A 15,758-nucleotide genomic window follows, 5' to 3' on the forward strand; every position below is an offset into this window, starting at 1 on the left:
GTTGATCGTATAGAGTGGAACTACCTTTTTTGCAGTTTTAGAAAAATTTGTCTTCGGTCAAAGTTTCATCTCTTGGATCAAATTGCTGTATTTGTGTCCTACTGCCTCTGTTTTAACTAATTTTCAGGAATCCCAGTTATTTAATCTCAAACTTGGCACCCGTCAGGGATGCCCTTTAAGTCCCTTTCTCTTTGATTTGGCTATAGAACCTTTGGCGATAGCATTTCGAAATTGTCCTGAATTGACCGGGATTTGGAGAGTGGGTGTTGAGCATAAAGTTTCTCTTTATGCTGATGACTTATTACTTTTTCTTTCAAATCCGTCTACATCCTTACCTCCAATGTTTTCACTTCTTGACCAGTTTTAACCAGTTCTCTGGCTATAAACTTAATTTACATAAGAGCGAACTTTTCCCAATTAATAAAGAAGCACAAGAATTAACATTTCGTGATCTCCCTTTTAAAGTAGATCATAATCAATTTACTTATCTTGGGATTACAGTCACAAGGAAGTTTAAAGATCTCTTTCGTGAAAATTTTGCCAATCTTTCATATACTATAAAACAGTCTGTTACAATGGTCACCTCTATCTATATCTTTGGTAGGTCATATTAATGTTATTAAAATGTATGTTCTCCCTAAACTTTTATATTTATTTCAATCAATCTCAATTTTTATTCCTAAATCTTTTTTTGATTCCTTAGACTATTATTTTGTTGTATCTGTGGAAGAATAAGCGCTCTAGAATTAATAAGCTCTATCTCCAAAAACCTAAAAAAGAGGGTGGCATGGCTTTACCTAACTTTCGTTTATATTATTGGGCAGCCAATATATGTTGTGCTACCTTTTGGTCTTTTTTCCATGGCCAACCCGAGTGCCCTAATTGGGTGGCAATGGAGTTGAGCTCCACTAAAGTATTATCTATCTCTGCACTTCTTGGCTCTGTACTCCCTAGTAGTTTGTCCAGATTAATAGTTAATCCTCTTGTTAGACACACTTTGCGTATATGGGCTCAGTTTAGGAAATTTTATGGTTTCCATGGTTTTTCCATTTCTAGCCCTATCTTACATAATCACCTTTTTTTACCTACTACGTATGACTCAGTATTCCATGATTGGTATAGGAAGGACATTAGACATTTTGAAGATCTTTTTATTGATAATCGCTTCGCTTCTTTTCAACAGCTCTCTGCTAAGTTCAATCTGCCCAATGCTCATTTTTTTTAGATATCTCCAAATTAGACACTTTATTATTCCTTTAATTCCTAACTTCCCTGAAATGCCTGAGAAAAATGTTATGGACTTATTTCTTTCCATTAATCCACTAGGTAAAGGTTTAATATCATTTATTCGAGATAAATTAGCAGCCTTACGACGTGCCTCTGTGGATAAAATTAAAATGGCATGGGAGCAGGATTTAAATACCTCCTTATCTGATGAGACTTGGGACTCGATCCTCAAATCGGTTAATTCAACCTCTCTTTGTGCTCGCCATTGCCTTTTACAGTTTAAGATTGTCCATAGAACCCATATATCTAAATCTAAATTATCTCGATTTTACCTTAACATTAGTCCGCTTTGTGATAAATGCAAAAGGGGCGAGGCCTCTCTCATTCATATGTACTGGTTTTGTCCTAGCTTGGAGAAATTTTGGAAAGATGTCTTCATAACGTTATTGTACATTCTGAATCACCACCTAGAACCAAACCCTTTAATTGCTTTGTTCGGTTTCTGGGGTGAGACAGATTTACGTCTGAGTTCGACTAAGTGTCGAATATTATCTTTTGCCTCTTTCCTGGCTAGACATTTAATCTTCCTTAGATGGAGAGATGTTGCCCCGCTCACGCAAGCTCAATGATATTATGGCCTGCTTAGACCTTGAAAAAATTCATTATTCAGTTCTTAATTCGGATTTAAAGTTCCATAAGGTCTGGGGACCTTTTATTGAGTACTTTCATAACCTTCCTCTTAACTAAGGTTTTTTTTTCGGTCCCTTGCTTCAGCTCCTTTTTCTTTTGGTAGTAGACATTAATATCTTCTGTTGCTAAGTGTATTTACAGCTTTGGGGGTTTGACTGTCCTGATTTATATTCTCTATATTGTGTTGTGGTTGGTCTGGAGTTTTTTTTGTGTTGTGGGGCTTGGGGAGGATACTAATTTTACTTGTCTTCAATTTGGGTGCTTTCTCAATTATCTTTCTTTGTATCATATTGTTATTGTATGTTTATTTTTGCACTGTATCAATGTTCTTCATTTTGATCTGGTTTTTTTTTATCTATAGTTATGTAGAAAATGTATTAAAATAATTTTTAAAAAGCTTAATATCAGCCAAGATATAGTAGGCCGTTTTGTTGTTACTCCATTTAGCACTATCAACATACAATGGATAACTTTCAGGACTCCCACATAATCTGTGAGCTCAAGCTTACCAATGAACTCTGCCTAGTATTTTTTGGCTATGCTTGGTAATTGAGCTGGAGCTGAATCTTTCATTGTTTCCCTTTATGAGGTAACATTTAATCATGGGAGTAGGATGGTATTGGGGTGTGGGCAAGGGAAAATTGGGGGCGAGGGAGTTAGAAAGCAAAAAGGACATTATTCATGATTTGTTTTTAGTATTTTTCATATTTTAAATTGTGTTTTACTACTATCTTGAAGTCTTTGACACACAGCAAAGTGGAATATGGGGCTTTGACATCTTGTCAAGGGCTTCCGGAAAACTTTCATGGATAGTTTCTTTCAGATTTTCCCATGTCACCCCATTATGTCATTCAAGGTGGGGAGAGGAATTCCATTGGGATCTTTGTTGAAATTTGTTTTGTTTGCTATGTACACAAGCAATCTGAACGTGGGAATCAGGTGCGCAAAATAAATTTTGTAAATTATCTGCTTGGGGATCTGAGCAAAACTATGATAATATAACCTTAATTGGCAGAACAGCAATAGAAAGCAGCAATACATTTTCTGTCTCTAATGAAAAGTGACACCTATTTTTGGACATCCAAGAAATATGCAAAATGTGACCAGAAACAATATTTCAATGTATTGCTCCATTACCTCTGTCCATCTAATGACTTTGCCATTTGTTTTGAATTCTGAACCATGAAATATCTTCACACTTGGAATTTCATCCATGGATTTGCCATCAATTGGACTGATGAGACTACAAATGTTGAAGCACAAAGTTCAAATTAATCCAGTGATAATTTTGAAAACTGAAACACTAATGACTCTATGACAAGCATATATACCAATCTGCATTTTAATAAGCTTGTCACAATAAAAGTAGCAACTTCATTTTTATAAATTATTGGGAGCTCTACTTTCAAACAAGAGAGAATTTCAGACTGTGGGTCATTCTAAATTGGTGAGGGTGGGGGGGAGTTGGAGGGAGGGATATGGACAGCCATCTTAAACACTATTCCCCAGCAGCAAATGATCTCTGTTTATATTTCTTTCTTGTGGCTCTTGAGAAATAAAAATGTACAGTAATTTTGCACAGGAACCAAGAGAAGTTTGCAACATTTCATCATTATTTCTGATTGCAGCTACTAATTATGCTTCACTAATCCACACAAATCCCTAATCTTCAATGGAAGAACCTTAGATCTATAAAACATGATTACAGTGGATTCCGGTTAATTGGGCCACCGGTTAATCGGGGCAGCTGCTATCTGGGACAACTCAAAGAACAAAAACAAATCAAAAAACATAGCCAGGATTCGCTTGTTTATTTGGGACAATATGCCACTTAATTGGAACAGAAGACTGCTGCCAAACATGTTCTAACTAATGTCAGTCACATGCACATCATGTAGCCATTAAGACACTACACTGTGCTTTGAGTGGTCAGTTTTTAAAACACAGTTGCATGCATTTGTATTCAAAAAGCAGTGATTTTTGTCTGATAGTTGGTGAGAAATAAGCAGTAAGACTTGGAAATGCCAGAAGCGGGAGCGAGAATAAAATGATTATACTACTTCAAGGTAGGAACTACAAAGAATTTGAAGGTATTGACAGTCATCTTGAATGTTACCTTTGGTCCCCACTGGACTCTCAGCTCCAAGTAGCTGTTTGCACGTAACAGAGGCTGCACCCTGGTACACTGACAGGTGGGCTAAACCAGGTGAGGGTTGGCGGCAGGTCTCATACCATGGTGGGATAAGGACATGACTGTCCTAGCATGCAAAGTCAGTTCCAGCGGACAAGATCTACAGTGAAATCAAGTGGCCAGGAAGCCAGTTCTGCAATGCTACACGGAGAGTGAAGGGCATGACAAGGCATAGAAGTAATCATTGTCATACACTGCAACCAGGGAAGACCCCAGTTGTGACTTCTTCTTGTCCCAGACAACAGAGACCAAGAGAGTAGAACCACCCATTGTTCCGCTCTTAAAAACTCTCCCACACAGGTTTCTTGTCATTGCCAAATATGACAAACACCAGTAGTATTGACAGTGTTCTAATTTGTTCTGTATTTAAATACATAATTTGTTATGCAGTTAAATGGGAGTTTGTCATTTTTATACTGATCCCAGTGTGTCCCAATTAACCACAATCCGATTTATTCTATTTTCTTATACCAACAATTTAAATCAAATACCCTTTGTTGATATTTTTGTCATCTTCTGTCCAATGGATGTGAACATGCTCCTGCGTTTCTTCAGCATCTGTTTTGCCACAGGTTATGGTAAAGTCTTTCATTTCTCGAATTGCCTGTCGTAGAGAATCCATTGTTTCAGCTGAGATTTGCACCATCATACCATCTGAAAATAAAAGATACAGCAGAATAACAATGACAACATAGCACACATCTTACGTTTTTAGAGATATGAATTCCATAACGTTTAACCCAAATGCAAAACACAATCAGGTTATGGGTAATCCAAATGAATGTTGAACAGAACTAAGAAACCAGAGTAGTATTTTACTCTCCCCAAGTCAAAGACTTATTACTTTTAGAATATTATTTGTATCATTGTGCAATATAGAACTCCCATCTTTTGATATAGATCAAAACTTACCTTTTGTCTTGGCATGACACTGTGTTTTGCATTTGTTAAAATATCAATCTCAAAAGTAATGAATCCCAAATCTAAAATTGATCTTTGACTTTATTACAAACTTTCTACCATCATACCTTCAACAATGCTAGATTTGGCCAGGTAGCCAGAAGATGATTTCAGAGCGCCACTGAACACAAAGAAACTGGCTCCAGTTACTGCAAAAAAGAATTTATAGAAATTTTGTCAATTTTGTTCACTCTGGATTATTTCAAAGTTCATTTACTGCTACAAGAGTTAATGTCTTTTCTTTTAATGACTTGAACAGTTATAATCTAATTTTAAATTAGGAAAAGATGACGCAACTTCACAAGCACATACCCTTTCTAGGCTGGTTGTGGATACTTATGGCTTGTGTTTGGTAGTTCCCATCATCATTTTGAACACACACCAAATGTGAATCTGCCTTCTCATTGAAGCAAGCTCCAAATGCCAACACGTGCTCATTCGATTTGTTCATTGCCTTCATCATCTTCATCAAAAAGGCCCCACATTAAGGAAAGACAGATAATTACAAATTTTCTTTTAAGGTATTAAAACTCCATAACCATCTACACAAGTTATCTTGTGCAATAACAGAATATAAATCACACATGACAGATGTAAACCAAGCTAAAGCAAAAATCCAAAACTGCATTCAGTGTCAAGCTTTAGGTTAATTTCAAGATCAGGTGAGTTATGTTTATATGAGTTACATATCCATAACATTGATAACAGATTAGTATCTGCTATGCAAACATTAGAATGACCAGTATAAAGATTCCTGACCATTTAAATGCTTTAGTAAATGCTGGTTATGTTGATCACAATGGAATACATGGTATTTAGTGATGAAAGGATGGGATGAACAAAAAGTTCAATTTAACTAAAGTTCAATTAGCTTTCTTAAAATGATGCAGTTCTGTTTTCCTACCACAATCTGCTGCACTTAGTGTTAAGACACCACTTCCTTCCCATCATGAGCTCATCCCACTTAAAGTCTAGTTGCATCCCAATACTTTGGAAAAATTACAAATATTTACTCAGACACCAATACACAGTTTATGCAGCTATTACAATCCACATATTTTGATCATTATATTCATTTTATCCCTATATATTGTAATTAGACTTCAACACTTATTTTTCCATAAATTTAAATGCTACTTATCAACTGCCTTTTATGTTTGAATATTAGTCCTTTCCTACTTTTAATCTATAAACTTTAAGAAATCACCCTTTACTATCTACACAGCATTTAGAAAATGGATTTAAATCCCAAGCACATCATTCAGCAGTATTTATTGAAGTAGAATCTAATCATCACTTCACCTTTTTTTGGACACTCAATTCATTTCCAAAACAAAAATTTCCATCTTCATTATAGCTACATGGGGCAGCTCATATCTAAACATGGTGAAAACACACTTGAGTTTCAAAACAGAATGCAAGACGGCGATACGAATCTAATATTTAGTATTTTTGTAGGATAATAAAAGTTCAGTGATATCACACTTAACTCCAACATATAAATTTTGTCCAGCTGCCTATTTACTAATCAACCCGAGGTGCAATAATCTATAGTACTGATCATTTGAATACAAGTCAGTTATAATCCTATTCCAATGTTCTTGTTTTATTAAGCTAAAAATAACTAAGATGCTGACAATATGAAATACAAGTGTTAGAAATTCCCAGCCACTCAGCCAGCGTCTAAGGAGAGATAAAACACCAGAGATAATGTTTTAAGTTGAAAGTGATCAACTTTAATGATTCCTCAAACCCTTCCATCCCCATCCACTGAATATTTCCAGCATTTGTTTTTAACCTATTATTTTATATTTATGCAAATCCCCAATGCTTTTGTTAATTCTTGAATCGTATCTTGTCTTCTAGCTTGGTTATGGATTTGCTAATTTGCTGGGTCTTTCTTCTTCTTCCCTCACAAAGAATGAATGATAGTATCTAAAACTTTCCCATGAAATCTGGTTTCCTCACAACAAAGCTGCCTCTTGAATTGAATTGACTTTATTACTTATATCTTTCATATACATGAATAAAAATATTTACGTTATGTTTCTGTCTAAACATGTTAGGTGCAATTATAGTAATTTATAATCAGTATTATGTACAACAGTATTATAGAGATACAGTTGCATCAGCATGAATTAATCAGTCTGATGGCCTGGTGGAAGAAGCTGTCCCGGATCCTGTTGGTCCTGGCTTTTATGCTGCGGAACTATTTCCTGGATGGTAGCAGCTAGAACAGTTTGTGCTTGGGGTGACTTGAGTCTCCAATGATCCTTTGGGCCCTTTTTACACACTTGTCTTTCTAAATGTCCTGAATAGTGGGAAATGCACATCTACAGATGCGCTGGGCTGTCCACGCCACTCTCTGCAGAGTCCTGCGATTGAGGGAAGTACAGTTCCCATACCAGGCAGTAATGTAGCCAGTCAGGGTGCTCTCAACTGTGCCCCTATAGAAAGTTTGTAGGATTTGTGGCCCCATGCCAAACTTATTAAACTGTCTGAGGTGAAAGAGGCACTGTTGTGCCTTTTTCACCACACTGCTGGTATGTACAGTTAACGTGAGATCCTTGGTGATTTTTAAAGCTGTTCACCCTCTCAACCTCAGATCCATAGATGTCATTCGGGGTTAGCCTGTCTCCATTGCTCCTATAGTGCACAACCAGCTCCTCCGCTTTTGTGACATTGAGGGAGAGGTTGCTTTCTTGTCACCACTGTGTCAGGGTGATGACTTCTTCTCTGTAGGCTGCCTCATTATTATTTGAGATTAGGTCAATCAGTGTAGTGTCATCATTTATTTAATTTGCAGAGTCGAGCTGTGGATGGCGACACAGTCATGGGTATACAGAGAGTAAAGGAGGGGGCTTAGTACACAGCCCTAAGAGGCACCTGTGTTGAAGGTCAGAGGTGAGGGAGCCCACTCTTACCTCCTGCCAGAAATCTGACAGGTAGTCCAGGATCCAGCTATGTAAGGCCGGGTAAAAGAGACAAGAGATTCCGCAGGTGCTGGAAAACTTGAGCAACACATACAAAATGCTGGAAGAACACAGCAGGTCAAGCAGCATCTAAAGAGGGAAATAAACAGTCAAAGTTTTGGGCTGAAGCCCTTCGTCAGGACTAGAAAGCAATGGGATAGAAGCTAGAATAAACTGGGGGTGGGAAGGGGGAGGAGTCTAAGCTGGCAGGTGAAATGATGAGACCAGGTGAAGGGGAAGATAGGTGGGTGGGGAAGGGAACATGTTGTGAGAAGCTGGAAGGTGATAGGTGGAAGAGATAAAGGGCTGAAGAAGGAATTTGATAGGAGAGGGTACTGGAATAAAGGAAAGGAGGTGGGAAACCAGATGGAGGTGATGGACAGGTCATGAGGGCAGAGGAGAGAAGAGACATACAGAAAGGATGCAGTGTGGCTTGTAGAATGGTAGACTTTAGGAAGGTGCAGGCTGACTATTCCTCACTGCAGATAAATGACCTCTGCGGAGAGATTTAGGAGCACCAAGTTTCTGCGAGTGCATATAATGGACTACCTCACCAAGTACATCAACGCATCTTTATTCACATAAGCACAGCAGCGTCTTCACTTCCTGAGGATATGTAGGCAAGCAAGGCTCTTTCTCTCCCCACACCTTCTCCCACTCTAACCAATTTTTACAGAAGCATCATTGAGTGTGTCCTGACCAGTCACATCACTGTCTGGTATGGGAATTGCAAGACATCTGAGTACAAGACCCTACAAAGAATTGCAAGGACTGCTGAGAGGAACTTCAGAGTCCCCCTTCCACCTATCTGAGATATTTATCAGGAGCACTGTGTATGCACGGCATTGTCAAGGATCCTTCCCATCTGTTCCACAATTTCTTTGATCTCCTACAATCAGGCAGGAAGTACCATAGCATTAGGACAAAAACCTGTTAGGATGGGATCAGCTTCTTTTCCCATGCCCTCCATCACCAGTTCTCATCACTTATGAAGCACCAGTAGTATTATACTCTTTACTTTCAGACTAGTGTCATAAATACACCTTGTGCTAAATGCCAATCTCTGGAATATATTTTATTACTTGTTCATGTATTTATGGTAATATTACTTTGTATTGTGTGTGATTATACATACTGTGTTGTGCACCTTGGTCTGAAGGAACATTGTTTCATTTGGTTGGATATATGTATATAATATGTATTATTGAATGACAATAAACTTGAACTTGACTTTAAGAAGTGAGAGGGCCACCAGAATAGGGTAAACAAAAAAGGGTTGGGGATGTATACGGCAGAAAATAGAGTAATGGATAACAGATGTTAGATATTAATGTTCATGCCACCATCACCTTCCAGCTTTTTACGTCATACCCCCTGCCCCACCCACCTACCTTCCCCCTTGTCTGGTCTCACCTAAAACCTGCCAACTTGTACTCCTTCCTCTCCCCCTATCTTCTCAGTATGGCTTCTTTTCCAGCCTTGATGAAGGACCTCGGCCCAAAACATCAACTGTTTATTTCCCTCCATAGATGCCACTTGATCTGCTGAGCTCCTCCAGCATTTTGTGGTGCTGTTTCTTGAAAGGGCCTTTACAACATTTCCAATCCCTATCCAAAAGAGCACTTAAATTTTGTAAATCAACTCGTATTTGTAAAATGCTGAATGTTATAGGGTAATTTTTGTGTCATTATTGAGTAAACCGATGAAAGCATTTACTTGGCATAAGCTTTGGCAATGTGAATAGGAGAAAAAAGTACAAGGCTTCAACTCCAGGTGTGGATTTAACATAGGACTTTCCAGTTCATATGAATACATGAAAACATTTGGCATACCTCATTGTATCTGTTGCTAGGAACATTGATACATGTCTTCCTCACTTCCATATCAACCACAAGTCCTTGTACTACAGGTAACTTGTATTGGTAATTCCTGAAATCCTAAATGAAACAAAAACAGATGTTTTATGTATTAACAGAATTTTAAAATTTGATTACAGTTGGTACTACTAATGAACTTAAAATGTAGATAGAAATCTGCAGCCAAAATTTCAGAAACGACTTTAATCTCTCCTAGAACATAGTTCAGCTCTAGAATAAGCCCATTGATCCCCAATAACTGCGCCAAACGTGATGCTCAATTAAACCAATCTCTGCTGACACGATCAATATCCCTCCATTCCCTACCTAAAAGCCTCTTAAACACCTCTATTTTATCTCAAACACTACTCCACACCCCAGCTTTCCACAGGGATTGTTCCCTACATGACTTCCTTGTCCACTCGTCCCTCCCCACTAATCTTCCTCCTGGCACTAATCCTTGCAAGTGGAATAAACGTCACACTTACCCCTACACCTCTTCCTTCACTACCATTGAGGGCCCCAAACAGTCCTTCCAGGTGAGGAGACATCTCAACTTTGAGCACGTATCTCTGGTGCTCCCGGTGTGACCTCCTGTACATTGGTGAGTCTTGACGTACACTGGGAGACTGCTTCAGCGAGCACCCTTGCTCCATCCTCCACAAAAAACGGGATTTCCCAGTGGCCACCCACTTCAATTCTATTTCCCATTCCAACATGTCAATTTATGGCTTCCTCTACTGCCACGATACGGTCACACTCAGGTCAGAGACGCAACACCTTATATTCCATCTGGGAAGCCTCCAATCTGATGGCATGAATATCGATTTCTCATACTTCTGGTAATTACCCCCCTTCCTTTTACCATTACCCATTCTTGCTTCTTTCTCACACCTTTTCTTCTTACTTGCCCATCACCTCCTTCTGGAGCTCCTCCCCTTTCCCTTTCTACCATGGTCTTCTGTCCTCTCCTATCTTTTCCAGCCCTTCATCTCTTTCACAAATCACCTTTCCAGTTCACCTTCTCTTCTCCCAGTTTCACATATCATCTACCAGCTTGTACTTCTTCCACCCCTCCCCACATTCTTACTCTGATTTCTTCCCCTTTCCCAGTCCTGTTTCAAACAATCTACACACATACACACCCCTACTGTGAATCACTGCCCTGTCTCCTATGGGTAAGCTAATTCCAAATTCAAACTACAAAGCTATAATGGATCCCAAGCATATTCATCTTTAATCCCTTACTGAAGGCCATGTAGACAGTATCCATAACAATGCCCTCAATCACTTTATCACCTTCTCAAAAAACTCAATCGAGAAATCTGATGAAAAATAGAGAATCAAAAATGATTCTGAAGAACATATGTCACAATTCTTAAGAAACCTTTATTAGCATATAGCCTATTGAAAACATTATTGCCTTTCTGAAGCAAAAATGCAAAAGATAATTAAATCATTTTTAAAAACATGCAAAGAGATGAAATTTTCTCTGGAAGAATTAAACCCATTTTAAGTATGCATAGACACAGTATTGGTTTACCCACATTTTAAATATATTCAATGTTTATAATCTCATTAGACAGTGATAGATATTTGAACCACAGGGGAGTTAAAGAGAATGGAAGAATACCATTGAGAACCAAGACTGGATTAGCCATGACCTTATTGAATGCTGGAGCAGATTTGAAGGGCCAAGTAGCCTGTTCCTGTCTCGTGCATTTTCAGAAAATTAATACCTTTAGATGTGCATGTTATTGAGCTCTGGTGGGAAATTTGTTTTCTATAATACTCCTCACCATCTGCTGTATTGACCAAAGGCCCTTCCAAACCAACTCACTACATCCAATATAAGGTATGTAGTATTTACAAGCATTTGGTACACACCAGCCATTTGGTGAACTTCTTAAACTGTGATTTACTGTAACATCCTGATTTGAACCCATTTCTTTAAGATTGCCAAATGACATTTGAATACTACATACTACTTTTACAAAGTATTCCGCTCCCACAACTATTTTCACATTTCACAGTGTCATTTTCTAAACTTAAAATACATTTAAGTAGGATTTTTGAGCTAATCCACAAAACATTGTGCATCATGTCAAATCAAAAGAAAAATTCCAAAACCAGCCAACAATTTACAAAAAAGTATAAACCAAAATTTAAATGCTAACAAAGTACTCATTCCCTTTGTAATTACTATGCTAACTTTCCTCAGTAGCAATATATTACTTTAACAACTCATCCAATTTATTGATGTAGAAAATTGGACAATCACCTGTTTTCAATGAATTGGTAAGAATACTGCACATACCCCCTTTCTGTAAGGTCCAACATTATGGGAGGTTTTCAATAGACCAAACCAAAATAAAGACAAAAGAGCAAGTCAAGTTAGGGAAATAATAGTAGAAGCACAGATCTGGGGAAAGGTACAAGATCAACTCAAAGGCACTGAACATATCTCCAGAACTCATTGTGAAAAAGTGGAAATATGAAACCACAGCCACACTGCCTAGGTCGGGCTGCCTCTCTAAACTTAGCAGCGGGAGAAGAATGGTGCTTGCAAGAGAGGCTATTGTGATGTCAACAGTCTTTGAGTGAGCAGCAGGTCATCAGCTGCAACTGGAGATGAAGTGGCTCCACAATTTCTAAGGCCTTGACAAAAAGGGTATTTGTGGAAGAAACTAAATAAAAAAGCATCCTATCCTTGTCCATAAAGACTTTGCGAAGTGTCGCTTGGAAGATACTGTAAACGTGAGGAAGAAGGTCTCGTGGTCAGATGAGTCTAAAGTACATCTTTCAACCTCAACACTAAGAAGTTCACATGCCATAAATCTAATACAGTGCATCAGCCAGGTAACACCATCTCTATTGTATGGTAGAGGTAGTATCATGTTAATGGGATGATTTTCAGTAGCAGGGACTGGAAATCTGGTCAGGATTGATGGGAAGATGAATGCTGCTAAATACAGAGACAAAAACCTACTATCCTCTACTATAAAGCTTAAACTGAGGAGAAAACAATACAGGGACAAGATCCAGACACAACTTTCCACCAACAACACACACAACCTATGGCAAAGTCGACACACCATTGCAGACTTCAAAGCTAAAGTTGCCTCTCTCCCAGATGAGCTAAATCTTTTTTTATACTCAGTTTGAAGTTTCGGACACTGAGTCCCTGAAGACTGCTGCCGATGCCACCTGAACCCTGGTCATCTTTGAGGCTGAAGTACTCAGATGTTTCCAACAAGTGAATAGCCACAGCTGCCAGGCTGCAGGACTGGATGGCATCCCAGGGCGCGGCACAACCGGCAGGTGCGTTTGCAGACATTTTTAAATCTCTCTCTCTCCCAGTATAGAATGCCCTCCTGCTTCAAAACATTCACTATTGTCCCTAAAGAGACCAAGATAACATGTCCGAACAACTGGCGTCCTGTTACACTCACCTCAATAATAAGCAAAGGCTTTGAGAGGCTGGTTAAGGATTACATCTGCAGCATCCTACCACCCACACTAGACACCTTACAATTCGCCTACTGACACAACCAATCAACAGATGACACAATAGCCAAAGCTCTACACACTATCCTTACAGACCAGGAGAGGAGGGATGCTTATGTAAGAATACTGTTCTTGGACTACAATTCAGCAATCAACACCATAATTCCCTCCAAGCTCGACAAGAAGAGACCTCAGCCTTCACCCTGCCTTGAGCAGCTGGATCCTACACTTCCTGTCAAATCACCATAAGAGTGAGCTCCCTCACTTCTGCCCCTCTGACCCTCACCACAGGAGTCCCTCAGGGCTATGTCTTCAGCCCCCTCCTTTACTCTCTGTACACCCTGACTGTGTCACCACCCACAGCTCCGAACTGCTAATTAGCAGATGATACTACATTGATTGGCCTTATCTTAAATAATAACAAGGCAGCTGACAGAGAAGAAGTCATTACCCTGACATAGTGGTGTCAAGAAAACAACCTCTCCCTCAATGTCACAAAAACAAAACAGCTGATTGTGGACTACAGGAAGAACACCCCTAATGATAACAATGGATCTGGGGTTGAGAGGGTGAACAGCTTTAAGTTCTTCTGTATACACATCACAGATTGGTCTGTACATACCGGCTGTGTGGTGAAAAAAGCACAATGGTCCCTCTTTCACCTCAGATGGTTGAAGAAGTTCAGCAGAGTCCCCAAATCCTAAGGGCTTTCTACAGGGGCACAATTGAGAGCATCCTGGCTGGCTGTATCACTGCCTGGTATGGGAACTGTAGGGCTCTGCAGAGAGTGGTGCAGACAGCCCAGTGCATCTGCAGATGTGAACTTCCCACTATTCAGGACATTTACAGAGACAGGTGTGTAAAAAGGGCCCGAAGGATCATTAGGGACCTGAATCACCCGAACAAACTGTTCCAGCGCCTACCATCTGGGAAACGGTACCACAGCATAAAGCCAGGACCAACAAGCTCCAGGACAGCTTCTTCCACCAGCCCATTAGACGGATTAATTCACACTGACACAATTGTATTTCTATGCTATATAGACTGATCTGTTGTACATTTTACTGTACATACAATTTATTACAAACTACTAAAATTTGCACATTCAGAGAGAGGTAACGTATAGATTTTTACTCATGTATGTGAAGGATGTAAAAAAAAAGTCAATTCAATTCAATCTTTCAGCAGGTCAATGACCAAAAGCACACTGCCAGAGCAACCATGGAGAATCAAACACCTCTGGTAAGACCTTAAGACTATTGTCCACCACTGCAACCCAACTAACATGACACGGCTTGAACAATTTTGCAAGGAGGAATGGGCAAATCTTGCTCCATCACATTCTGCAAAGCTAATACAGAGATTTATTCAAAAAGACCACTGGCTGCAATAACTACGAAAGATGGTTCAACTAAGTACTGAGCAAAGGGGGATGAATACTTTTGAACTCTGCTGAAATTTCAGTTTTCAAATTTTTAGTTTTTCATGCTTTGCAATTTATCCTGTTTTTTTGGGCTCCACCATGAAAGGAGCATGTGACTCATAAGTAATAAATTTCAGTTAAATTGATTAAAATCCCAGTTGCAATACTCATTTATTTGAGCAAAGGGTTGGAGGTTGCATACTTTTTCAAGGCACTGTATGTCAGCATATGATCCCAAATAGATAACTGGTTCTCACAGAAGAAAAAAAAGTTAAGAGAATTTATCCACATGATCACGGATCAGTAAAGTCTTAACTATATAAACATTCAAACTGCCAAACATTCTATGTTTCTATGTTAATGGTAATAATTTTGCTACCATAGCAAATTATTTCTACAATTTGTATATCATGATCGCCAAGGCATAACAACTGTCTTCCCTTGGAAAATGTGAACAACTTACCGCAAGTAGGTTCATAATAGTATGCCCTGTCTCTCCAAACAGAGGTTTACGAAAACGCACACTGAACAATGGACATGGATAAACTGCAAAAGAATGTATTAGTCAGAAATCGCCACTTTACTCTTTCCCCAAATTGAATGATATAGCTGTAGTTACTCACATCTATATTCTGCTCCAAGACGTAGCATGAGACGAATTGGGAAAACTTTAGCCCAAGGAGTTTCCCATTTTTGAATTAAAATGCCAAACAGGTATGGTGGACTGGGTAGCACCAAATCCTGCAACGACTGAAAAGTAGCTGTGACATACAGAAATCCACCATGTTCCCTACTGCCAAGAAAACTCTGGGTAAAGAAGGAGTGGCCCAATTCTCCAACAACATTACCTATAGACAGAAGAATAATGTCAAGTTACAAAATGAAATCAGTTGGCAGAAAGACGCAGCTGGGTTTCTAACTGCACAAATACA

The 15,758-nt window shown here is 39.0% G+C and overlaps 1 protein-coding gene across 1 annotated transcript in view; it reads right to left on the reverse strand.

The window, feature by feature from the left end:
- Nucleotides 1-15,758, reverse strand: part of LOC132401902 (zinc finger FYVE domain-containing protein 9-like) — a 148,510-nt gene that overhangs the window by 21,431 nt on the left and 111,321 nt on the right. The window contains exons 10-16 of the mRNA XM_059984242.1: nt 15,450-15,674; nt 15,290-15,372; nt 9,873-9,977; nt 5,381-5,531; nt 5,137-5,217; nt 4,600-4,762; nt 3,055-3,160 (exon numbers count right to left, since the gene is read on the reverse strand). Of these exons, the coding sequence (XP_059840225.1) occupies nt 3,055-3,160; nt 4,600-4,762; nt 5,137-5,217; nt 5,381-5,531; nt 9,873-9,977; nt 15,290-15,372; nt 15,450-15,674 (914 nt within the window). The remainder of the gene's footprint in view (nt 1-3,054; nt 3,161-4,599; nt 4,763-5,136; nt 5,218-5,380; nt 5,532-9,872; nt 9,978-15,289; nt 15,373-15,449; nt 15,675-15,758) is intronic.

Source organism: Hypanus sabinus, chromosome 11, assembly GCF_030144855.1.
Source record: "Hypanus sabinus isolate sHypSab1 chromosome 11, sHypSab1.hap1, whole genome shotgun sequence".
Lineage (NCBI taxonomy): Eukaryota > Metazoa > Chordata > Chondrichthyes > Myliobatiformes > Dasyatidae > Hypanus > Hypanus sabinus.